General features: G+C 37.0%; 1 protein-coding gene across 1 annotated transcript; it reads left to right on the plus strand.

The window, feature by feature from the left end:
* Positions 1–3620: 3620 nt before the first annotated feature.
* On the plus strand, positions 3621–27226 carry LOC146528207 (uncharacterized). Its single transcript, XM_085203008.1, has 10 exons — positions 3621–3852; positions 11584–11882; positions 17849–18051; positions 20484–20611; positions 20997–21247; positions 24071–24235; positions 24626–24758; positions 25117–25302; positions 25531–25669; positions 25977–27226. The coding sequence occupies exons 2-10, from the start codon at positions 11638–11640 to the stop codon at positions 26105–26107; spliced, it is 1581 nt and encodes a 526-aa protein (XP_085059134.1). The 5' UTR covers positions 3621–3852; positions 11584–11637; the 3' UTR covers positions 26108–27226.
* Positions 27227–27392: the final 166 nt, after the last annotated feature.

Raw genomic sequence — 27392 nt, forward strand, 5'->3', positions numbered from 1 at the left:
GGTTTTAGATTCTGTTCTCATGCGGTAAGAGAAGTTATTTGGTGAAGGGGAAATCAAGTTGAGCTATTTTCATTTCTTGTGACATGACAATGCCCGGCGTTGAAACTTGGGGTTTCTTCTCAATAATTGGGTGGCGTGGGGTGAATGGAGTGATTTAACACTAAGTTTTTTTGCCTACCTGCTAAATATGGGGGATATAACGTGAAGTAAAAAGAATATATATAGTTATAATTGAGATTATTAAAAAAGCCATTATAATATATTAAAAAAAAAGATATTTAAACAATTTTTTACTATTTAATAATTACTCTAAAATCCTTTGTTTATCCAACAGTCCAGTCTGCTTCCACAGCGGATGTAGGAAACGATGTAATTTGTAAAATAATTTATATTAATTAAAGTAATCTCTACGATCGTATCGCACCACTGACTCAATGACCTCTAAGTAAGGTCGCTCCTCAGTCGTGGCGCAGTGCCACACGTGTGCTAAACGCCAGCTGTAACGCAGGCTGTGGATTCTATTCCCGCTTGGAGGAATGAATTAATATATGTTTTTCTCGGTCTGGTAACAAGGAAAAGTGTGGTGTTGAGTTCCGCTCCTTCAGACGCAATGTCTCCAGAATTCGACGGATACGAGGTTCCCAGGTTCCCTTAGCTAATGTTTTGTGATATTAAATTGGAGTGAGATGGTAAAGAAAACCGAATCGCTGTGATTATAGATGTGGGTATGGAGACATAAACAATTTTAAAATCCTCAAGTCCTTTAAGAAAGACGCGGCGTCAGGTCATAAAGCTCGATCCACCCACTATTGGCTAGAAACGAACTGTCTGTGTTATTAATTGGTACGGAACACTCACTGGGCGACTCACACTTGACCAGCTCATTAGAATTAGTAAGTCCATTAAAATTATTAAAATGACATTTGAATACTCTAGTTTTGTGGCGTTTCCTAGTAATGTGATGAAGTTTCACCGATTACACTACTTTTATAAATATGTTTCTTAAAAAAATAAATTGATAGGCTTTCTTTATCTAAATGAGCAGTCGGGCGATAATCAATAGAAGTTTTAATTGCGCATTTATTTAAATAAGAAATAGTGTGCTGTCGTGCAGTAGTGGCACTATATATGACTGTAAAGGCGAAGGAGGGTTCGATTTCCTAAAGACTAAGCGTTGTATAGAGTTCTAGTTCCTCTATGACTCAATATGCGAGGTCTCCAATTACCGTCCACAGCACCTGGATAATGTGCGGCAACGCACCACCAGGTAACACGTACGCTCTTTGCCTTGGCAACAGGGTAGACAAAGGGAATCTGGTATTAAGAGAGACCTGTTTGATTCCCTGTTTTCCACCCAGTTATCAAGATATTGCCTGTGAGTGGCGAAACCCCTTAATAAAAAATAAAGAAATAAATCATCTGTGTAATTAATTAATAAGAAATAAATAATTGGAGAATTCCATGTCAAAAACATAAAAAAATAATTTGTAAAAAATATACTAAAATTCTACATACCTCTATTAATACGGTGAAAAATACCTCAAAATTACTAAGAAATTGGATTTCGCCGGCAGCAGTCTTGTGAATATTATTGATATAACATCAATAATTTCATTATAAATGTATATCAAACGAGATAGCAAATTACTTAAACTGGGAATCAAACCGCAACTAGACAGTGTGGCGAGTGGGATGTGGGACACCTGCTTCGAATGCTTTTATGTAATAAGTATAACTATTGAAACAAGACTTATAGACTCTATCTAGTGATGTCTCGTTGAGTTGTCCGTTATCAGGCAGGAAACTTGTATGAAAAAACATTTTAATAAAAAAAATAGGAATGGAGATGTATGTGGGCCGTTTATCAAAATACTAGCGGACCCGGACGCGGCTACGCCTGCTTCAACTATAAGAATATTTATTAAATATATTCATGAAATTATTTTCAATTCTCAATAGAATTAGTAAGAAAATATAAGCTTAATTATATATTACTAGCGGACGCGCGCAGCTTCGCTTGCGTATTTAAGGGTGAATTCTAATAACCCATGAAACATGTGTTCAATGAAATATTTTTAAGAGTCTAAATTTAAAATTTTATAAAAATCGGTGGTGATTTAAAGATTTTTCCATACAAACTTTCAACCCCTTATTTGCACCCTTAGGGAGAGAATTCTAGAAAACGATGAAATACGTGTTCAATTAAATACTTTTAAAAATCTAAATTTCAAATTTCATAAAAATCGGTGCCGATTTAAATTTTTTTCCATACAAACTTTGAACCTCTATTTCACCCCTTTAGGGTTAAAATTATTCAAAATCCGTTCTTAGTGGATGTCCAGATTACGAAAGTAAACTTTTGTCCAAATTTCAGGTTTCTACGCACAGCGGTTACGGCTGTGCGTGCGTCTTACCTCAGTCAGTGAGGACAAGTCCTTTTATATATATAGATTACATTAGAAAAAAAAATCTGAGTTATTGAAATGAACCATCAAAAGGATTAAAAGTAACTAAAGGATAGGTATTCTTAATATTAGAAAAAGTATCTAAAGTTTTCCGTGCGTGCGTACATAGATATCGACTCTATGAAATAACTAAACATTTCTCTCTATTAAATAGGATAATTTTAGCGGGCAATATCAAATAAAATAAGAAGAGAACCAAGATGTAGTCTAAATTAATTATAAACAGCAAATAATTACATAAAAATTAACGTTTATTATTAATTAATTAATTATTAAAAGTTCGAAAATGTACGAAAATTTATAAAACCGTCAACGTCATCTGCCCGTTCGCGACGGTCATACTCATACTATGCCGCCCGAAGGCTAAGTCATTTGGAATCAGTGACATCTCCTTAATTATTTATTAGTATGTTATACGGTAAACTGTAATTTCAATCTAGATAAAAAGCTAAAAGTGACTATTATATTTATTTTCATGAGGATGAATATCAAAATGACACGGTAACGAACGCGGTTGCGTAGCGACGCGACGGTTGTTATTAACATGGCAGAATAAACTGCATGTCAAATTAGAAAGTACTTTGAAATATATTAGTACATATGTGTAATGTAATGTTATATAGCCTATAGCACTTCTGAAGAATGCAGCTTTCATACAAAACAAAAACAAAGTAAATCGATCCAGTAGATCCAGAGATCTTAGCGTTCAAACAAACAAACAAACAAACAAACAAACTCTTCCGCTTTATTATATTAGTATAGAAGTATAGATATAATATAAGAAGCTTATTTTATTTTCACGCAGTATCCAACCAATGCAGGATACACAGTGTTGCCTACACTAGAGAAGCTAGTGTTAAGTGATTTCTTTTCGCCCAATTTTGCGTGATAAGCGGTGGAACTCAATGCCGCGCTTTAACTTGTTACCAGCACTGAACCCATCACCATGAGGCGCTAGGCTTCTGTGCCACGGTGACCTTTATGTAAGTACGAGCACAGATGTTGATAATAAATTTTATCCATAACAATATTTACAAAATAGTCTAAAATAATATGTTAAAGTTACAGTTAATTAAAAGTTACTTTATATAGATATTGTAGCCCTTTCGCATAAAGCCCACCGGAAGCTTTCACGGTGTTTCACGCATAAGCTTGCTCATTCGTTAGCTACGCGACGCGCGTTGTACACGTGCTGGCTTCTATCTCGTTCACGTTAACACGTTATATATAAATAGAACAAATAAATAAATAAAATATAGGAATATATTTATTCCTGAAATAAATAAATTATATAAGACTTATTGTACTTTTGTGTTTTGTGTTAATACCGTTGTGACTGTCTGTGCATAGTGTGTGCTTTTTGTGGATTTACTCGTGGAAGAAAAAAGTAAGTTATATATTAAGTAATAATCCACTTTAAAAATTAGTTATAATTGTTTATTTTTGTTTTGAATCCTGTTTCCACCCAGAGCTTATGCTCATCGTCGCCTGCAACCTTGCGTGGACTCCAACTACTACTCCAGTGGGGAGCTACGAGTTCTGTGTTCTGTGCGTTGTCTCAGTCACATTGTAGAGGTTGTATTAGCAAGAAATATGATTTAGTACCTACGCAATGTAATAAGTGAAAACATGTAATTATTTAGGTTTTTGTTTCACGCTGTATCTCGCACATGGCAGGGCATGCCGCGAGAGCCAGGGAAACTAGTAAAGTTCACTTCTTCAAGTGGGAAGCAACCCACGACCTGTCGCCGAGATGGTCTACGTTTATGAAATAATTTTGGTTAGACACAGCTTTTGATTAGACTGAATAAAAAAAAATACGAAAAGTATTTAATTGGATAGTTTTTTGTTACATATTTTTGATGAAGAAAAATAACTCAAATTCTTTCCATTTGACCAGTTGTAGCACTAAATTTAGTATGTTGGGTGATCAAATTCAATGCCGTTTGGTTGTGTGTTCGTATTGATGTGCCCACTCTGGTAACTCGTCCATACCACGGGACACCAACGGAGTGCATCATATTTTGATCTCAAATATTGTAAAACGTTTCTGTTACTCAACGGTCTAAACTATAAACGATAATAAAACTGGCTATTCTCTTTATAAATATTTTGCAATCTTTTAAAGATGCAATTCTCACACTAAAGATAAATAACTGAAGTAATCGTACACACTGTATACTGCATACAACAGGGTAGTCAGAGGGAACCTAGTGTTAAAATATGAGACATGGTGAGTTGAGGATCTCAACGCCGCGCTTTGTCTGCCGTTGCGTTTACACTTAGGTACAGTCCCACTGCGCTTCGGCGGCCTATCCAAAAAAACAACTACAAAGCGAAACTGAAAATTTAATAAAATGGAATGAAACGTAAGTGGAAACATGTGTTTTTAATAAAAAACGTGACCCCAGCCGACGTAGAAAGTCCCACCGACCGGTTGATGGATACCATAACGCCATAAAGGCACCATGCCTGTTAACATGTTGGTAACTTTTATTTTATGAACAGAGAAAGTGTATTTAACTAGTACTTTTAAGCCTTCAATGTACTTTTAAAGACAAGTGGATTTTAGAAGTAAATTTTTTTTAGGTTCATGTTGTTTCTAGCATATAGCAGAGGGAACCTGGAAACCTATTCTTAAGACCAGAATGTCTCAAGAATAGGTTTGTAGGTTCTCCATTATAACACTTCATTCCTCACTTTCCACTGACTTATTGAGGCACTGCGTGGTGAATTCGTATCATGCCCTTTTTAATGAGGCCCGTTAAACCTACATTTAGTTTCAGTCCCAGACGGTCAACCGACCACTGAGGCCAGACGTGGCGCGGGGCACAAGTGTGTGTCTGTCACAGCGACAGGTGGTGGGTTCGATCCCCCCAAATACCAGCAATGTGTGACTATTAAGAGTATGCTAGTAAATAAATTTTCTAATAATTAAAAAAAAGTACTTTAAAACTTATGTGTGCACGACGGTTGAGTTCCTTCACTCAAGGTCTATAAAAATCGACAGAGAATGAACGAAGTGTCTTATCACTAGGTTCTCTGTGTCTACATATAGAAAATATGCAGTATATATAAATATTAAATAGTATAAGCCGCGTGCATGCATGTACCACGTGCATGCTTCACAGCATTCGAGGACAGCGGCGACCAGTTCAATGACGTTATATACGTATATTATATCGCCACTCCGTCTAATGTTTCCAGCCCGCGCCCGCTCAACACGCCCAATACTATATGTGTCGCGTTTTGTACGCGTATGTACACTTCGTACTCTGAGTTGGGGGACAAATCAGAATCGAACTCGCAACCGTCGCGACTACAGTCTAGTTCACGCGACCGCAGCGACCGCAGCTCGCGGCTCGCGGCTAGAGAGCGGTGAAATTACGAGTGACTCGTAAAACAGGTGCGGCTTTCTTTCATACTTAATGTATGCGGCAGAGATGTTCTTGAGACATACTTGGTGTCCTTATTCGGAAATAGTCTAGAATATCCCCTTGTTACCTCACAACACGCGACCTGAAAAATAAACATTGCTTAGTATTGTGCGTTTTTCAAAATAATTTAAATATATAAAGATAAATATAAATATAAAAATTATGAAATTTAATATGAGCTCTGATGAGACTGAGACCGACACCGACATTGCTCTATAACTTCTTAGAAACTGACATATTATACAGTACAATACGCGTACGTTATATGTAATTGAAGTCGCAAAATTATCGTAATATTTGTCGCAATATTTGGGAGTCGCAATAAGAGGAGTCAATGGAATATACGTTGACTCGGAAGATGCGACAAGTCAAGTGAAGTGAAAATAGTATAATATAACTAGAGGCCAAAACTACAAAACCTAAAGTCTGATTTTATCCTGAAATCATTCCTTAGAAAGAGTAGAGAAGCTCTTGATAAAGGAACGGGAAAAATAGGATATTTCATTTTGCACTGCAGCTCACGTCTACGCAAAAGTAGTGTGCGACGCTTCGTGTCATATAAAAAAGAAAAAATATTCACTTTAACTTGAGGAACCACAAAAAGTAAATTTTTTTAACTGTTTCTTCTATTCTACTAGTATTTAATATTGTAAGAAATCTCTACTGGAAATTGTACGGTTTTTGCTTAAGATAGCTATAATTCTTGGCGTATATAATAATATATCTTCGTAAGTATCTATACTAATAAATTATTTAGAAGTATATGAAAATATTAACTTATGGTGTGTGTTATGTGTGTGTTTTTTGGGCAGGTAGACAAAGCGCGGCGTTGAGTTCCACCACTCAACACGCAATGTTTTAAAAACTGACAGAAAAATTCTCCGCCTATTCAGCTATGTGCGGGAATCAGTGTTTTAGCGGCATTTAGTTAGGTATACAAAAATCATAAAATGATTGTAATTATAATATTAGTAATATACTAAGTAAATAAGTGAGCCATTACCACAACGTTTAGTGTTTTAAAGTGGTTTGTTGAGTTAACGGTGCACGCACTTCTGAAGGTCATTGCTCTTTTATTTGTGCAATATTAAATATTTACAAAACTCGGTATGATTCGTATATTATACATCGCACTGCGGTAGCTAATCTTTAATTATAGAGACATTGGAACTTAAATTGTTAATTAACTTTTATGCTTGGTAGACAAAGAATGGCGTTGAGTGAGCACTCAACACGCAATTTATTGAAAATGCGAAAGGTGGAGAAGGAGTGGTATGGAGATAGACAAAGAGAACGTTGTGTTGAGACACTACGTTTTCCACACCGAACCAAAATTTCGAGATATTGCGTGCTTAGTGGGCGAAACTCGAAAATTGAACGGAAAATATGGAACGGAGTGTCATTAAGTTCCCTCCACCTACTTCGTACCGCCCACTGGATACAGCCTCAAGTTACAAAAAACACATTATTATGAAGATAATGAGGACTACATTTATATACGAAGAGACTATTACTTTTACTATAAAAGAGAATCAAATTCCGGAACACCGTATTTGTCAACACTTTCAAACGCTTTACTAATTTTAGTCGACACCCTATAATTTTACTGTTAAATTTCTTTTTTACTTTTCAAAGCGTTAATAGATCATTACAGATATCTCTGGTGGATCATTATTTGTACAATAACGGTCCGGTGACGTCCGGTGACGTCCGGTGACGTCGGGTGACGTCCGTTACTCGTCAGCCAAACATTTGAGGTCAAATGCTAGTGCTTACATACAACGGCGTTATGATCAAATTGAACATTTAATATTATACGAGTACAGTGTTTAATATAAAACACGCTATTACAAAGTTTTTTTTTTTTTTTTTTTTTTTTTTTTATGGAAGAAGGACAAGGCAAACGAGCGTTCGGGTCACCTGATGATGATCACCGCCGCCCACGACCCCGTGCAGCACCGGAGGAGCTACAGGTGCGTTGCCGGCCTTTAAGGTGGAGATAGACGCGCTTTTTGAAGGTACCCATATCGTACCGACCTGGAAACACTGCCGCGGGTAGGCCATTCCACAGTTCGGTGGCGCGTGGAAGGAAATTTCTACGAAACCGCACAGTAGTGGAGTGCCACGTATCCAGGTGGTGTGGATGGTATTTAAGTTTGTGACGTACTGTGCGGTTGGAAAATTCGGCGGCAGGTAACAGGTCGAACAGTTCTTCAGAACACTCACCATGAAAAATGCGATAGAGAACGCACAGCGAGGAGACGTTTCTACGCAGAGCCAAAGTGTCAAGCCTTTCACAGCTTACTGGGTCCTTAATGATTCGAACAGCTCTACGTTGTATGCGATCAAATGGGTCAAGCTGATACTGGGGTGCACCAGCCCAGAGATGAGAACAGTACTCCATGTGTGGCCGAACCTGGGCCCTATATAGGGCCAATCGGTGTTTTGGCGTGAAGTACCGTCTCGCTCTATTGATGACCCCCAGTTTCTTCGAGGCCAACTTGGCCTTGCTTTCCAGATGATCGCGATACTGGCAGTCACTCGAAACATTAAGGCCCAATATGCTGATACTGGGCGTGGCTAAAAGGGGAGTATTCTGAAAGACTGGCGATACGATAAATGGGGTTTTTTTAGTGGTTAACGCGCAAACCTGTGTCTTCAGGGGGTTAAATTGGACCAGGTTCTTTTCACCCCATGAAGAGACAATCTCGAGGGACGCCTCAACAGAAGACACAAGTTTATTTCGGTACTGTTCAGCGTTTTCCCGAGAAAGACTTGCGCGGCCGGAGTAAACAGCGTCCACCGTGCTGTCATCTGCATAGCAATGAATGCTAGAATCTTCTAGCATGTCATTGATATGCAGAAGAAACAGCGTGGGGGACAGCACGCAGCCTTGGGGAACGCCAGCGTTCACGGGCATATGATTGGAGCAAAAACCGTCGACAACGACCTTGATGCTGCGCCCAGTGAGAAAGCTGGCGATCCACCTGCATAAGTTCTCGGGAAGCCCATAGGATGGAAGTTTGGCAAGGAGCGCTCCATGCCACACTCGATCAAAGGCCTTCGCCATGTCCAAACTAACTGCCAGGCCCTCTCCCTTGCTTTCAATAGCCGCAGCCCAACGGTGGGTAAGGTAAACCAGAAGATCACCGGTTGAGCGACCATGGCGGAAGCCATATTGACGGTCATTAATCAATCGGTGATCCTCTAGATAAACCAAGAGCTGGCTATTGATGATGCTCTCCATGACTTTTGAGAGTAGGGAGGTGATGGCAATAGGCCTGTAGTTAGATGGATCGGATCCATCGCCCTTCTTCGGGATCGGGTGGATAAGAGCGCTCTTCCATGAATCTGGGACTACGCCGACTGAGTACGAGTGCCGAAACAAACGCGTTAGCACCGGTGTCAGCTCAGGAGCACAAGAACGAAGCACTAAGGGGGAGATGCCATCTGGTCCGCTCGACTTATGGATGTCCAAAGAGGACAGAGCTCGCCTTACAGCTTTTTGGTTGAACTTAACCTCAGGCATTGAGCTCTGGCACCGCGGGATGGTCGGTGGCGTTGATCCTTGGTCATCCAAAGTCGAGTTCGAGGCAAAGAGAGCGCCCAGGACATCGGTTTTCTCCTTCGCCGTATGGACCAAGATGTCATTCCCCTTGCGTAAAGGCGGAAGCGAAGGCTGGCTGAAGTTGCCGAGTGCCGCCTTTGAGAGCGCCCAAAACTGGTGAGTTCCGGACGGGTAGCTCTCAAGCTTCTCGCCGATTTTGGCGATATGCTGGGACCTTGCTTTGGCAATTTGCCGCTTAAAGGACCTAGAGGCCCGGTTATACTCTCTTTTTGAGGCTTTCACCTTCGGATCCTTAGTAATACAAAGTAGACTTAAACAAACAATATTTGTGAGAGAATCAATCTGAATAGGTACACAATGGCCCTGTGCCCTGTGCCCTGTGCCCTGTGCCCTGTGCCCTGGGCTCTGGGCCCTGGGCCCTGTGCGCCCGACATCTAGTTATTCCCATAAGTAATAAATTATTTACACAATGATACAACTTTTCCTCTCCGTCCCGCAGGGGACTAGTGTTGACAAGACTACTAATAATAATCGACATTTTCTAAGTCAAGTACGTTTATATAATTACTAGCTCTCCCTCGTGGCTTTGTCCGTGTATTGAAATAGAAAATATTAACTCGTAAACATATAATTTATGGAAGAAAACGGCCTCTCAAGATCGATCTTACACTTGATAGTGATGGCTCGATAATATTAAAATGCCGTTTGCCTTGTGATCTTTATTTTCAATCCACATAATATGATAAGCAAAGAAAAACAGTTGTGAGGCTGTCGTGGTGCAGTGAACGCGATTAGTGGGTTCGATTCCCGCTCGGGCAATGATTATATTTAAATAATTTTACCATCCCACGCTGGTAGACTAAGCGCGGCGCTTAGTTACACCACTCAACACGCAATGCTTCCCTCATGTGTAGCAGGTACGTGCATCTCACCTGTATGACTGTACTTGGATTTGGTGGAAAGTGGGGAATAAAAGTGTCTTAATTGGAACCGAGTCTTAGCATTAGATACCGAGGTTGTCTCTGCTACGCGAGATACAAACGTTAGCAATCAACAACAAACAATCTTAAATTTACAGTTTTGAGAAAACACCCATACATGTTCATTAAAGCAACAACTTAGAATACAAAAGGCTCGAAACGCGGCTTTTCAAGCATTATTTGTATAGAGCGATGAAATGGAAGATAAAAAGATGGTAAAAAATGAATAGTGAACAATCACGACGTCCCGTTAAGTCACCTCTAACGCGAGGCCTGGGAGCGCTAACTGTCACTATGTGAGAAACATTACGAGTCTATCGCGGTCGATCTCATTGCTCTTGTGTTACCTTTTACCATTCAGAGAGCGCGTATATGAGGTAAGCCCTGAAACAAATAAGTCAGAATCAGCTTCACGCTGTATCCCGCACACAGCAGGGTAGGCAGAGAAAGCATAGTGTTATGAAAATTCGGTCCCCCACAGTAGGGAATGGAAATAAATAAGTAAGTCTCTATAATAGTTTAAATATTAAAAATAATGCTAGGCTCAGAAATGAAGCAATGACGCGAAGACACATATTTAATTGTACACGTAAAATGTCATTTTTCCTGTTTCTGTAAGAATTCCGAGAAATCCTCTTTCCCCTATACTCTCCAAGAAAACATACCAAATATTAGCGTTCTGCGCCGCTAAGTTTCGCCGTAAGTGCGTGTCTGTTAGTCTGGCTTCTAGCTTCTGGTACACATTTGTTAAGAGGTAAATACCATTCTTCAGTACAAACATATAAATATTTTGTTAATATATTTAGAAAAATGCAAACAATTTTTGTTGTATACTTATTTGCATGTATACGTAGAATTTAAGTTAAATTATTGATTTATATATATCGTATATATATTCAATAATTTTTAAGTCAGTCAAAAATATTAACATTAAAACTATTCACCATTAATATTATAATAAAATTTATTGTAAATTATATGTTACAACAGCAACTATTGAGTTCTTTGCTAGCTCTTCTCAGCAGAAAAGCGTTCCGTTCCGACCCGTCAGTGTGACGTTACTCACATTTGTACCTAACTTAACCATTTAAAAGTACTCTTTTTGATCTCGAAAAATGATTATTCTATTTCAGATTTATCCAACAATCACCAAAATAATGGGCTAGCCCTACCCAGGGAACTCGAAAATGAACGAGAGTCGCGAGCGAATTCGACGTGAGAGGGAGAGAGAGAAGAACACATACACATCTCCTCGTCTAGCTTTGCGCCGCGTGCTACTTTTGGCTGAGGGTCGCCAGTTCAGGGAAGCTGCGGCCATCCTGTCGCGCCTCGGTCCTGGCGTAATACAGACAGTGGCCTCTGAGTTGCCAGTAGATTTACTGGTGGAAGCCTTACCTCATTCCGCTCATCTTATTGAAACTCTTTTAAATAGGTAAGTTTTAATATGCGATTATGTCTGCCCATGGGATGTATCCTATAGGTTTTAATCACAAGGAGAATTTAATATAAATTGCAGCAAAATAGTTCTTTCGGAAGCTTGCTATCTGTGCTTCAAGGGGCCGTACACCTGAATATTTGATATAAATTTCATCTTGATACATCCACGTGATCTCGGAATATACTGTCTTGTGAGACTGACAGACTAACAACTAAATTATCCTATAAGGATTTAATTGTTTCCTTTTAAAGTACGGAACCCTATAAAAGAAATAAATGAGAATCAAGACCATAAATAACAAAATGTACTCATCACACCAATATAGCGTTTTCTATCGTAATCAGATTAATAAGTAATTTACAAGGAACTGACGATGTAAGACAGTGTTCCTCGCAGGCCACTTTGCTTTCATTAACCTCGTAAGTTCTAACTGGATGTGTACTGTCGTGTCGTGATAAATGAGTGTTTGCTTCGGGAGCCGCCTTCACACGTTCTTACTTGCCTTGTTGCGTTATACGAGATGTTAATGAGAGCATGTAGTTGGGTACAATTAACTTTTTCATTGATATTCTATTGAATTAGCGATATTAATTATTATTGATTCTATTGCAGCGATCTAGTTTTAGATGTTACTTGGAAAGATTTTAATAGTAAGATAAAAATAAGAAAGTAGTCATACAAAGGTCGTCGTGGCGCAGCGGTACAGCATCTGATTGTAAAAGGGGCTGTGGGTTCCATCCCAATTATTTTGTTTAATAGCACCGGTAACAAGATAAAGTGTTGCATTGAATGCCTCTGCCTACCTTGCTAAATGGGAAAAACATCGAAATTCCAAAAAAAAACATTTAAACAATATCGAGAAGAAAATAAACAATTTTTAATTATGCAGTTTTAGTTGACAAAATGTACAAAGCGTCTTGGGTGCCGCCGCGCAAGTACACGACGTTTCTAAAACAACGAAGAGTGTAGAGTGATCTTTGACGAAACACTACACCGACCTCAAAGAGTGACAATGTATATGGTTTATATCTGTTAACTAGGAACTCCACCTAGGAAACCTAAAAAGAATCAAATTACATTCACCTGAGAGCACGACACGGAGCATACGCAATAATGAACCTTATCAAAGTACATAAGTATAAAGATAATTAAGGAAACGAAACTTTAATTCAAATGAAATATAGTTGATTTTAAATGAATTGTCTGTTAATGCTATCATTGACAGTGCCCCGACCGGTCGCCGCCACTTTCTCGGCTTATGAAACATACGGCCATAAATCAATAACCATATGTATGTAATGTGACTTTGCTTCTTTTATATTAATTATATTTAATTTGGAGGTAAAAAGCTTTGTTTTTCACTTTTATTTAAGAATGCAAGAAGTCACATCCCACTTACACCTATATATGTATCTACGGTATGATCTTTCAAAGCACTGAACGAATTTTAATGTGGTTTTAATTAATAAATAAAATGATTAGAAAGCATTGTTGTTATGTAGGTATTATACCTAGCAGCAGTTATTTGCATATACAGATGTAGTTCAAGGGCGTGAACTTCTAAAATGTAATTAATCCTATTAAAAAATCTTATAGAGTAGGTATCTGCTAATTAAAAATAAGTACAATCACACAAACATCATCAAAGATGACGATAATATTATTCTATATGAGATATCAAGATCGAAGGAATTAGTATTCGTTTTAGTATTAGTATAATCATTATCTGTATGCATATTCTTCTACTTCTACTCTTCCATTAGACTGACAGACGACGCGCAGAAGAAACTACACAGCATTAAAAATATAACTTGTCCTCCACATTCACTGTCTTTAGAAGGATTTCCCGAAATTCCTATCAAAATGAAAAAAAAAAACTGGAAATTTGTGTTGGTTAAATAAATAAAATGAATCAGAATTCACCTCCAGACATACAGGCTTTCTTCAGTATACTGTTATATGCATATATTGACATACAATGTTATATTATATATATATATTTTATTTTATATTATATTAAGTACGATAATTGAAGTCGTCGTGGTGCAGTGGCAGATGTAGCATGCAACTGGAAACGCAATGGTTGTGAGTTCGATTTCACTCAGCGGTATGAAATATTTTCATTACCTCGCTCTGATAGAGTGACGCAAAAATCCACTGAATACGAAATGTATGTAAAGTTTGGTGAAAAATGGTTAACGAAGTGTTGAAACACTGTAATCCCTCTTTCTATCCTGCTATATTCAGGATGTGGCGAAAACTAACAAAATAAAAAAAAGAAACATCATTAAGATAGACTAAACATTTAAATAGCAAACTTAATTATAAATATTAACATAAAAAAAATATACGACGTAATAACAGCGTGAAAGGATCACTTTTTCGGATACATAAAAGTGAGGATAATTGCTTTATAACCTGTTATCGAAAGTTAAGTCAAGTGTGTGACTCGTCGCACTGTCTGTCGTTATATTCAAAAAGTCATTCACCTGGTTCTTCGTTCTGTATATAATTCTGCATTATATTTACATAACGTTAAAATATATGTCTCGAATTGATCAAAAAATAATTTGATTCACTTTAAAATATAAAATGGAGTAATGTGTCATTGAGAATAACTTTACCTGAAAGTGAGATCCTAAATAATACAAAATGTAATTTTTGAAGTTGACGCTATATCTCGCCTTAAGAGTAGGCAGAGGCAATCTGGAAACCTAGTGTTTAGACATTCCGTCTCTCTCATCCCATCTCCCTTAAATTATAACACAATGCCACTGTTTCCACGTGTATGCGGTAGCGGATTGCGTTCCCGTCGGCGGAATCAATTATTTTGGTTTCTGGTTAGATTTGTATTTTTAAACTAGCGACCCCCTTGCGGCTTCGCTCGCTTTTACTACTGGATTATTCATATAATGTATGTTTGCACAGCACTTAAGATAATGTGAAAATTAATTAAAGCCTAATGCAACCCGCATTTTCGTAGTTTCAATAAGGATTTTCCAATTGTTTTACACAGCAAGGATTTTTTAGTAGGTACCGTAATTTTAAATCTGTGCTACTAATCTTTTCAAGTACTTATTAAAATATATTTAAATGACTATTTTTAGATAGTTACATCACTGTTTTTAAACGGAAGAAATTATAAACAAAAACCTACCTACTAATAACTACTACAAAAAATATGAAACCAAATATATCGCGCTGAAATAATACATTCAACTGCAATTATCCAATACGTGCAAACGCATCTAAATCATCGTTGCTATAAAGGCAGGCGGGTTTTTTTTTCGAGCTTGTGGTTAATGCTGAAGAGGGTATTCTGTCCCTGATAAAAAGCAAGCACTACGTGGCTGCCTGTGAGGAAAATTAAATAGAATGCATCGGCCGGGAATAGAACCCGGGCCGCCCGCGTGGCAGGCGAGCATTCTACCACTGAACCACCGATGACTGCTCATGACGCGCTTGTATAAGCAAAACGTCGCGGGACGCGTTTCGTAAGGATGCTTTGATATTGTAACAACTTCTAAAGTACTTATTAAAATGAAAAAACAGTAAAAGACAGTTTTGATCTACATTAAATGTTCAACGTAACTAATATACTTATTTATATACTGAGAGTAAGGGATAAGTAAAACTTGAGTCGGCACAGCTGATGAGTCAACGGCGGGATGTGTCAACAATTAAATTAATTAATTATTCGCAATTTCAAAATAGTATAAAAAGCAAATTTTATCTTCTATTAACGTAGAAATTTAATGAAGTATTTTAAAGGAAAAGGATTAATACCATTATGGAAAAATATCCCTCAGAATAAAAAATATATTGAAATTACTATTTTTAGACAGAAATATGATCACTACACGTTATTCTTAAAAAATACGAATATGCTCTCGCGGACTTTTTTGTAGATCCTATTAAGAGGATCAATACTCCAGTACATTATTTTCATGTAGTACTTACCATTAAAGCAGCGCATGCGCGAAAGTGTCTCAGCGGGTAGGACTTTATACACATTTATCGTATTTATGTTAATTTACATAAGAATGTACAAATAATAAACTATATATAAACCTTCCCTGAGAAATAGTCGACCTAATGGTGAAAACCGTATCTAAATCCGTTGGGTGGTTTAGAAGGAGAAGAGTTAGAAAGTTCAGACAGACACGAAAAGCGACTTTGTTTTATAAGATATAGGATAGGATAGGATAGGATACAAAGTGCGACGTTGAGTACTAGAGGGTGGGGAGCGGATTGCTTTGACACTGGGGGCTCAGACTCCCTCTGCTTCCCCGCTTATCGCTTATGTACACACAGTACAGTGTGTAAAAAAATAATATTACTTATCACTATCAAAACAGCGGCGTTGAGTTCTGCCACTCAACACGCAAAGTCCAGAATTCGACAGAAAGTGGGCAACGGAGTGTCATAACACTAGGTTCCCTCTGCCTACCCTGCTGTGTGCGGGATACGGTGTGAAGCTGAAATCAAATAAAGTCATACAGTAAAAAAACAATACTTCATCATGAATAAGAAAAACCGGAATTATAAAACGCTGTCAGGTGCGGCTGATCTTTGATCTCTGCATCTCAGCACGGACACGCCGTGCAATATTGTATAACATAACATTACATAAACTCAGTCATCTACGTTCGTTTAACAATATTGTAGGCATTATTTCATAATGTCTAGTTTACCGCGACCATGATGAGTTCCGCCACTCAACACGCAGTGTTTCGAGTAATCAGCGGAAAAGGGGGAACGGAAGAGTCTTAATGGAGAATGGAGTGTTTTAACACTTGTTTCCCGTATTCCCTATAACGTTTACTCCTATATCTGATCTCACGTCAGTTAAGACAAATATCAACGTGAGTTATGAGTTACGACTTCATCAAAGAGACAGGTGCTGGGCTCTCTGCCACAACGTGTTTCGTTCATGTACGTGATGACCAACTGGAGACATAAATTATAGATATGTTTTAGGTTTGTTTGTATCGTTTTTAATTATGATTGAATCGATACTTAATATCTTTTTGAATTAGCTCACATGGAGAAATATAAATAACTAAATGTTGTGTTTAGCTTATTAGTCTTCCGTACTCTGAAGTACGTTGTGCGCAATCGCGAGTCGACCCCCGTCCACCGCATCCATCCATCAGTGAGATGTCGAAACTACGGCACAGTTATAATTAGCATTAATTCAAGTCGGACTCCCACACCAACTCTCACACTCATTCAATTAAATTATTATGAAACTTCTCTATTGTCCTATCGCAGAAGAATTCAAACATTCTTTTTATACATTGTTTTTGTTAGAGCTAGAGATCGGTAAACATATAATTGTTTATGATGCATGGAATGAAATGGTAACAAAATAGATTTTTATATATTTTTGGCAGTCCTTACCTCGAAACAAGAAACGTGACAAGTATAAAGGAAAAACCTTTGAATTACTAAATTAGTTACATCAAGTTAAAATTTAAATTTATGTTTTGAATTTTCTTAAATTTTCTGTTATACATTATAATAAAGGTAAAATCTGTTCGGAACCCCCGACGGGCGAATTCGTATTCGTATTGACCGCTTTTTTTCTTTAATTAGACATTATCGTAGCACGTAGATGAGTAATAGGTTCGACTCCCACGTAGAGAAATGTTTCTATTAAAAGGCTCAGTCTGGTTAGACAACGTATGGGACTTGCTTATGTGCTATAATAAGCGGCAACTACAATTAATGGCCACCATTAACATATAGCTTACAACAACCAATTACAGAGATAAATTAAGTTAAAACAAATATTGTTTTTTAGAAATGTATTATTATTATATTTATTTATATATATATATTTGTATATTATTAATTCTGATTAAATACTTTAAAAATATTCTATTAAATTTTATATTGTCCTGATACCATATATGTTTCTCAATATATATATATAAACAATAGCATATTTTTCACAGGCTAATATCATTAGAAATAGCGCCCCGCCCTGAGTTACAATGCGAGACAGTAGCGTGGAGACTCGTCGGTCTTCTTGGTGGAGACCAGGGATCAGGCCTGAGGACCAGGACAGCTCGGTTGGCTAATGCTCTGGTCCATTACAATCCTGATGCTAGAGATGCTGTTGATAATAGACGGAGGCAGCTTGATGGTGCTGTTCAAGGTAAGGCTGTTATTTTGAATAGGTTTTAAAATTTTTAAAATAATATTTAATTCTCTTATTATTCTCTTATTTTTGCATTATTTTTATTTTTAAATTAATAATATTTGTGTCATAAACATACAATCATTTTTTTACTTGTGACTTCGCTCGCGCCGTTAAATGGAAGAATCACCTCATGCAGACACTGAGTCTGACTAGACGGTGGTTCTGACCGCAAGCATACTCACATATATTGTGGTATACCACCAACTAACTTGTAACGTGCAATGCCTCCTCGGCGGAAAGTAGTTAACGGAGTGTTTTAACACTAGACAGCGTGAGTAGATAAAGAAAGCTAACGGAATCTATATTCTAATTCGATAAACGAACCATACAACACAACAAGAATTCCTCATTTCAAATCAGTACGTAGTTCCTTTGATTAGCGTGTTTAACCTGACAAACCCCACGGCCTCATAATGTTACTAAAGATACAGACTATAGCTGATAATCCACTAATATGAAAATATATAGACAGATAGGTACTATCGATAAAAATAGCTGTCACAAATATAATTGAACACTCGTAAACAATAACTATATATCTCCAAAAATAACAACATATGTGGGCGATATTTCAACATACTGATGAAACAAGATGGCTCGCGCGGGTTGTTCTTAGGAATTACAATTAGCGTTTTTAAAATATTTCAAGCAATAGGTAAGTCGGTACCGTAGAGTGAAGAGTGTGGACCTTGGAGCTGCAGTGTTCCAGTAATTAGGCCTTTGCATCACATTGTGTACGAAACTGTATCTGTTCATAATATAATATGTCGAAATTGTCATTGAACTTATAAATAAAAATAAAAATGCTATAAGATGGTTATTGTCATAATAAAACGAAGTTAATAATTAAAGACGATCATATTACATATCGCAAAACGATAAATGAAGTTGCTTAAAGTCGTGAGTCGTTGTGGCGTAAGTGCGATGTGTCCAAATATAAGGATTTTATTTTCTTCATTTTCCGATTTCCACACAAACTCGAGATATTGTGTTAAAGCGGAACTCGACGCCGTTCTTTGTCTCGTCAAAATAGAGAAATTAAAATAATTAATTCCCCCAATCGGGGATCGAACTCACGACAATCACGATACCTTCCAATATATAAAAAATAATATTGAATATAATTTTGGGGGATAGAATTATTCCGCGGAAAATAGAGAAAGAGAAAATAGAGGTGTCATCTTAATAAAATTATAGATCTCCTGTAATTTTTTTTGCAATTTTATCTGTGTGTAAAGTAAAACCGTATAAAGAAATGGACATTTTTACGATTAAAAAGAATTATAAAACGGTAAATTTCATCAATACATTTATTAACAACTATAACACTTACTAAAATGTTACATATAAAATAAACATAAAACATTTATGCAAGTTCAAAATTATTTCAACTTATTCCTACGTTCAAAGTTTTACGTTGACCAATGTCGTCTTCAAATTTCATCACAAAATTTAAGAATACTAAGTCTTGCAGTCGCAGTCTTGAATACATTGTATTGCATTTCTGGAATATTTTGTTGTTGATGTCATAAAATTATATTCTCATAGAATTAATATATTTGTTATTATAGCTGCTGATGTTGTATTTGACAAAACACAGCGTGGCGTTGAGATCCGCCGCTCTATTCGCAATGTCTCGAAAATTGGGCAGCGGTTTTGGTTAACTTCCCTCTACCGATACTGCCTACCTATATGTACCCACAACTACCGCGGAAAAACCGGACTTGCCTTATTTTTTTTCTTAAAACTCAAATGTTTATTTCTTGGGAACTACAGGGGACCACTAAGAGAGGACTTCTTTAAATTATTATGAGAACGTGAGCAAACGGGACTTTACGTTTAATAGTTAACGAAAATAAAGTAGAGGGCGACCACTAGTGTAAATATAGAGGAGAAGGTCGAAAAAATACGTCCATGAGGCTTAAATGTAACCGACGCAAATGTGGAAGTACACATAATGTATAATTTCCTGCGGAAAAATAAACAAAAGCTGAGATAAGTTATAATCAACATAACGTAAAATTGTAACGTTTTTGCATAATTGATGAACCTAGACGGACTTTAAATCTTATATTTTTTTAGCTTCACTGTGAATTACGCATAGACAAGGATAAGCAGAGGGAACCTAGTGTTAGGACACTTCGTTCATCATACCTATAAGGCGGTAAATTTTCAAAATAGATATTGTGTGGAAAACTTGTATTTTAATTAGCGGTTTTCGAAACCAGGAATGCAGTGTGCTGTTAAAAATTAGGTTTTTATGCAGCGGTGCGACATTACATAACATCAAACAATGTTTTAAAGCAGGTGCATACCTGTAGCATAGTGATATTAAAAGATTACGTCACGGAAATTGATTAACTAAAATCTATTTCCTCCATCACCAGGTCTAGGAACCCATGGACTAACAGCAGATGCTTCAGGCTCTTTAATATCACTTCATGTGGCACTGAAGAATGAGCTGCAGCGGCACGTTGAGGTGTACAAGCAAGCTTTGCACAAGCTGGAGGAGCTGGTAGGTTTATTTATCTTTATTTTTCTTGCACTTTTGTCTAATAGAAATTGGGTGAAAATAGGGAAGGAAGTGTCTTAATATTATACTCTCTCTACCTGCTACAAAAGAGTCAACGATAAGAAAGGCAGAGGGAGAACTGAGTGCGGGTTAATGATAGTGGACGAAAGAGGTACTCGTATGTAGCGACCGTCGCGTTTGGTACTCTGTTCTAAAATATTTCACATTAATAGTGTTTAATCTTGTCATCTAATCATGTATTAGTATCTTCTGTACAAGCGCACAAGACAAAGCGCGGCGTTAAGTTACGTCGCTACAGACACGAAATATTTTTGCACTATATAAATAAGAAGGATATGTAGGATGTTATATTGTTATCTTTCCCCAGTCATCAGTGACAGTGAACCAAGATCCAGCGTCCTCATCCCACCAGCGTCTGCTGGCTCTCTCTCACGCTGACGTAGAGCGGAGACTTATCGATAACAAGTCCTTACTGACAATCATCGACAAACCAGCTCTAAGGCAACTGCCGACACTAGTGTCGTCGCTGTCAGCTAGAGTGGAGAGTGACAAAGCTGTTCTTGCCTGCGTTGGACAGATAAAGAGGAGTGACCCGACATTGGATTTGAGTGATACGAGGTAAGAAATTTTAAATTCATAATTACAGCTTCAATTTTTAGTCTGTTACACATTTATTTAATGTTTTTTTTTTATTTTTTCTATTAACTATGCGTACAGCTGTGAATGATATGAAGCAGTTTTTTTACTATACTTAAAAGAATGTTTTTTTGATGAAAAGTGCTTCCTTAAATCATGCGTGTACTTACTTTGTATGTCGATGTAGGTAACAGTCAGCAACTATTGAATTACAATGATATTAAAGAAACACAAATTCAAAAGAGGACTAAACACTAAAATGATTATACATATAGTACATTATAACACTGTTGCGTGCACACACTCACAGGATGTAGCGATGTAATCTATTTATTGAGGAAGAGGAATTCATGTTTTCTTATATTTGTTATGACTGTGGTTATTATGTTGTTTCTAAGTTTAAGGCATCATATATTAATTGTACTCAGAATTCATGATGCTTACGTCAGCTTTACGCGTTATGAGCACCCATTGATGTGCCTGCATGAGAGCACTGTGGGCAGACCGCACCGTCGCGCCGCTCCGCTCCCGACGCCGAATGGCGAAACTTAACGCTGCACATTGTCCGTCAGAGGGTAGAAGTGAAAATGATTTGAGAAACTTGAACTACACCTATCACTGCTACAGTTAGACGCTGCGACACCTTGGAATCAATATATGTTTTCTTCTTTAACAAATCTTATAGAAGCTGTCAAGTCAGAGTACAGGCCGATAATTAAACACACACTCAATTATATATTACATGATGCTGTTATAAAACAGCGACCACTTCAATAAACAATATCTACCTTACGTAATTACGAAAGTTCTCACGTTAGTTACTTATGTTATTCTTGTATGAAAAGAAATTACAAATATATTTTGTAGAGTTATTAGTATATTAAATATTTCATTATCTTGAGTGAAAATCGAACCCATAACCGTCGCGTCTATTAGTACCCTGCTTTTGCAACTAAGCAACGACGGCCTCTATTGTTTCTGAATTTCGAATTGAATAATTCTTTTTTCTGAAAACTACAGAAAAGAGAAGGAAGGCCCTACTGCACCTAGTTACGCACACTTAGAGTGTGTCATACGTGTCACGTGTCATACACCTCTAAGGCTCTAACTGTCACTTGACGTTGCAAAGTCATAAAAGTAACTCGCAGAAAGCGCTAAGTCGCGAGCATTGTCAGTCTCACATTGTAGCTTTCCCTCCATTCGCCATTCAACTTGAACATCGCTAAAACTAATCCCATTGTTTACTCCGCATGTAGTATTGTATAGTATTGTATAATGTGTTTAAAACTGTGTTTTATTATATATAGCGTTATATGAAATGTGAAATTATTACGGCCGTAGAGGTGTTTATAGCATCGTTAAATAAATTTAAATCATTTTTGTTAGCTTCACACAGCTGTCTGCCGCGTAACTTCACATTGCTCTATTTTCAAGATATTGCTTTTCCTTATTATTAAGTTAGTGAGTAGAGAGAAGTGGAGAGGGGACTCTCAAGTATTGGTTTTATAGTAAAACGCCATGCTAATATAATACGACTGCCGCCATGATTTATTTTCTTTTCTTCGGCCCCTATATACAAGAACAAACGTTGAGTTCCACCACTCAACACTGGTTCATTGGTTCACTCCGCCCACCCTACTATATGAATATTGCGTAAAGTTTTAAAAATAAAATAATATAGAAATAAATCCTTGTAAACGAAAAACAACTTTTAGAAACTTTAGAAATTAGCAGTTTACTAAGTAAATACCGCTTAGTTAAAAAATAACGAGTCTTGTTAGTTTCACTAGAAAATTATTTTCTTTGAATCTCACATTGCTTTTTATAGAATCTGTATACTGACTGACTGATTTTCAAGGTTTTTTGTTGTAATTCAATGCTATCCATTTTAATATATATTTGATTGGAATCAGAGTTACCTCGTTCTCATAGAATGTCGTACATAATTCTGACTTGCAATTATAAAATTTAACAGTTATGACTCAAGCTGAGGTTCTGACACTAGAAAGTTAAATTGAACCTGTGAACTCCAATTAACTTAACAAGTACAATAGACAAACGTACAACGAACGTTATCAATATAGGTAATTGCTTATTAAGAAAAGTACACATACATTAAATATGACGCCATGTACGAGGAGGTACTTATTTGGGGTTTTGATTACACCTGCGGTGGGTGTGGGTTTGATAAATATATATTTTGTTCGTTTAACATACAGAGAAATAATTAATAATTATATTGCTTTTTATATAAGCGAGGCGAAGATACAAATCGAGTGACTTACGAGCGTTGATATACTATATATTCTTAACCTAGCCTTCAAACTAAGTTAGCAGATAGTAAGGCTGAGGGAGCTTCGGAATACTATTTAACAAATGTCCTAATCTTTATTTATAGGGAAGCGACCTTCTAACAAAATCAGAGCTTTCTACTAGTATAATAGTATGATAAATTACTTAAACGATGTCTCAGTTACGCTAAATTACGTAAAACTTTCCTCCGCTATGAGAAAGATTATATCATTGTATTGTTCCGTTACTTCACTGGCAACTTAGCGCTGTCTATGTGTATTCTACTTTATTACTGCTAGTACGCTGCTTAATCTATTTTAAAGTTAATTACAATTATCTGGAATATTCTAGATCTTCTTCTGTAGATTAGTTTGGTGGTAAAGATTTACAATTAAGATTGATAACGTACGCGCCGGCCTAATGTCGTGCTCCAGCGACACAACAAGCTGGCTGTAAACTTATTCCAGAAAGACACTAAAAATACATATGAATACCTAAAAAATGTTCCTCCAGGCCGGTAGCCGGTGTCCTCATGAGCTACTCCCGCGGCTGCGCGGCGGTGCTCTCACAGATGAACGACACGCAAGCACCCACAGAGCCCGCCCCGCGGTCCCCCACTGACTCGGCGAGCGACGGGTATCACTCGGACAGTGATGATTCACATCAGGATGCTGATACGTGAGATTTATTTAATTTTTATTATTTTTTCCAGATCTTTATTTTAAAGAATTAGAAATGGCATTGTGTTAATAAGTAAATAATATTTTAAATATAGATATTACAATGGACAAAATAATTGTCATTTGAGAAGTGCCACACAATAAAGGCAGAATGTGGGTTCAATCTCCCCTCGGGGGAAAATACTTACTTTATTTCTTCGTACTAGAGGCATTACGTAGTGATTCGCGGAACTGAACGCCGCGCTTTATCTCGTTATCAGAACGAGAAAATTTAGTTCATTCTCTGAATGGGAATCGAACCCACAAGTATCGCGCTAGCCTTAAAGTATTTTATATATAATGTTATTATTATATGTAGAATGTACATATCCCTGAACAACATTTCCAGGAGCAAGCTAGTGTCTCAGTACGCGGCGGTGTGGGAGCGGGCGGCCACGGAGACGCTGCCCGCGCTCGCCGCGCTCGAGCCCCTCAAGCCGACGCCCAATCTCAAATATAAGATTGTATTTTCTGTTGCTGTCGTAAGTAGACGACACTTGTTAGTGTCTAGTTATCAGCATGTAGCGTTGTAAGGATCCAACACAAGGATGGCCAGACTCTTTTATTTTGACAAAATGTTCCTTTTTTCAACCCAGTCTTCAACCAATTAAATAGTACCCATGGGAGATCAATTTAGTAAGTTAAAAGCTATCAATTTACCTCATGTTCAGTTCCTATTTAGTTATTATTATTACAATATTTATAACTATTATCTATTTTGAAATTATTTTCGTTACTATTGCCTTTTATCGAAAGATAAATGACTCTTCCTGTAAAACTAAGCAGTACGATACTTTTATAAATATCTACTGTTTTATAATAATTAAATAATATTTTCAGCTATCCTTCCGAGCAGCGATAAGCCTTCGAGAGAAACGTATAAACGAAGTAAAAGCTCTACTCGGGTGTTCGGAGGGAACCGAATCTGCTTCCACCGCGGCGTTAGTGACAGCTGCTACACGACTGCTGCGTGTCAATGCTCACAGCTTCCCGTTGGGTGACGCTGAGAGGACCGTTATTAATCAGGTATATATTTTTTAGTACATTTACATTAATGCAATCTAGTGTTAACACACATCGTCCTATTTTCCAAGACAGCGTGTTGAGTAGCGGAACTCTTTGTCACGCTTGTTCTTGTAACCAGAGTGCGGAAAATAATTCAATCCCCCAAATGGAAATCGAACCCATCGCCCCGTCGCGCTTACAGTCAGCCGCTGTACCTATTATCTAATAATCTCTACGTATAAAACCCAGGTATCGACAACTCTCCGCGAGTACCCCTGCCTGGCCCGCTGCGGCGCGCTGCACGCGCTGGCGGCGGCGGCGTGCCGCGCTGCCTTCGCGCTGTCCCTGCACGTGCCGCCTTTGAGGATTGATACTGATTTTACACCGGGTGAGTGGGTTTTTGTTGTTATTAAAATATGTTTCAATTTTAGTTTTATAACAGCTACAGATATATACATATATGCCGCGACGGCATATACATATATGCCGTCGCTAGATCTGTAGCTGTTGTGTTAGTATACTTCCCTATAAGTGAGTGCTAATAGATATACGAGTACACTCCCGTGTGCACGTCCGGTACTTTATACTGTACTACCTAGGTAAGCTAAGTATGAAGTAAAACAAATATTTCATACATTATTTTCACGTTTATGGTATTCCATACGTTGCTAAAGATTGTATTTTGTACGTTACAGTGGTAATGGAGCCAACGAAGCACGTGCGTCTGGAAGGTGGTCCTTCCCGCTCGGACCTCATACGCGCGTTCGTATGGCCGGCGCTCATGCACGGGCACCGGTGCGTCTTCAGAGCTGTAGTTCTCACTTAGAGCTTCAGTGTTGAGTTCAACTTTCAGTTCTGAATTTTAAATTTTACATTTGGAATTTTGAACTGTGAGTTACAATTTGTGTTGAACTTTATTTGAATTAGACTTACTTAGAAAAGCCTCTCTCTTTAACAACTGCCAGAAGTCTTTAATTAACGGGCAGAAGAACGCTTCCTTATACAATATATGTTTTCATATCACTTCATCACACAGTAAAATGACCTAACTCAATAATTTATACCTATTTGTAGAAAATTTCTATAGACATATAAAATGCGCCTTTGAAGATTCATGTTTTTAAATGTTTTCACTTCTGATTAAATTCATTCTTATTTTCCTTATAAATATTTTATATTTTCTATCAATAAAAACTTAAATAATAATATATTTAATATTACTTAATATTTACGTGTTTAAAGTATAAACATTATATAGAATGTGTATTTTGTATTTATAATTAAAATATTTATGTAATATATACGTACGTACTCCGATGTCTCCTGGTCCGTCTGTCACCAGGCTCTGTCTCCTAACCGCGATAGTGTTACAGTTAAAATTGAAATTGTTTTCACAAAAGATGTATTTCTGTTGTCGTTATAACAACAAGTACTAAAAAAACAATATTTATGGGAGCCGACACAACAAATGTGATTTTTAAACGTACTTTTATTCAATGTATCTTACTTAAAGTAATAAATGTAGAGAGAAGTTATAATTTTAAAATGTATATTTAAATTAAGTTATACTTTAACTTATGGACTCAGTTATGTATAACATTGATAAAAAATATAGGTAAATATACATTTTGACTTTAGTAAATTAGTCATTATTGTCATTATTTATTTATAAGTTTCTGCTAATTTGTTTTTTTTTAGATTCACGCGATATCCTGCATTTGCCAGTATAGACAGAGGGAACATATTGTTAACACACTTCGTACCCCACATGTTACAAGGCAGTACGTGTTGTAAAAAAATACTAATTAGAGATGACTGGTCAGTATGTTGACAACAATTTATCAGATTTAAATAAGTGTATGATATACTTATAAATAATTTATTTTAATTATTTTAGCATTTAAGATTATTTGACTTTCTATACAAATATATGAATTAGTCCATGCTTATTGCTTTATTATCTTTCTCTATTTACGTGTTTATATATGTATGTACATCTTAGGAACTACCAACTCACTAGAATAGAACTCATTGATGAGTAAGACATATCTTAATTGCTTCACAATCACGTTTATTTTCCGCCACTCAATACGCAATGCGTCTAGACTTCG

Source organism: Heliconius melpomene, chromosome 19 (assembly GCF_056956725.1).
Source record: "Heliconius melpomene rosina isolate 202511_hmr_F chromosome 19, ASM5695672v1, whole genome shotgun sequence".
In the NCBI taxonomy this organism is placed as follows: Eukaryota; Metazoa; Arthropoda; class Insecta; order Lepidoptera; family Nymphalidae; genus Heliconius; species Heliconius melpomene.

Excerpts from the sequence above, each read along its gene's own strand:
- LOC146528207 (XM_085203008.1), top strand. The coding sequence starts at position 11,638 with ATGAACGAGAGTCGCGAGCGAATTCGACGTGAGAGGGAGAGAGAGAAG. Across the intron at positions 25,303-25,530 it reads AGAGGACCGTTATTAATCAG|GTATCGACAACTCTCCGCGA; the intron begins GTATATATTTTT and ends TATAAAACCCAG. Across the intron at positions 25,670-25,976 it reads TGATACTGATTTTACACCGG|TGGTAATGGAGCCAACGAAG; the intron begins GTGAGTGGGTTT and ends TGTACGTTACAG.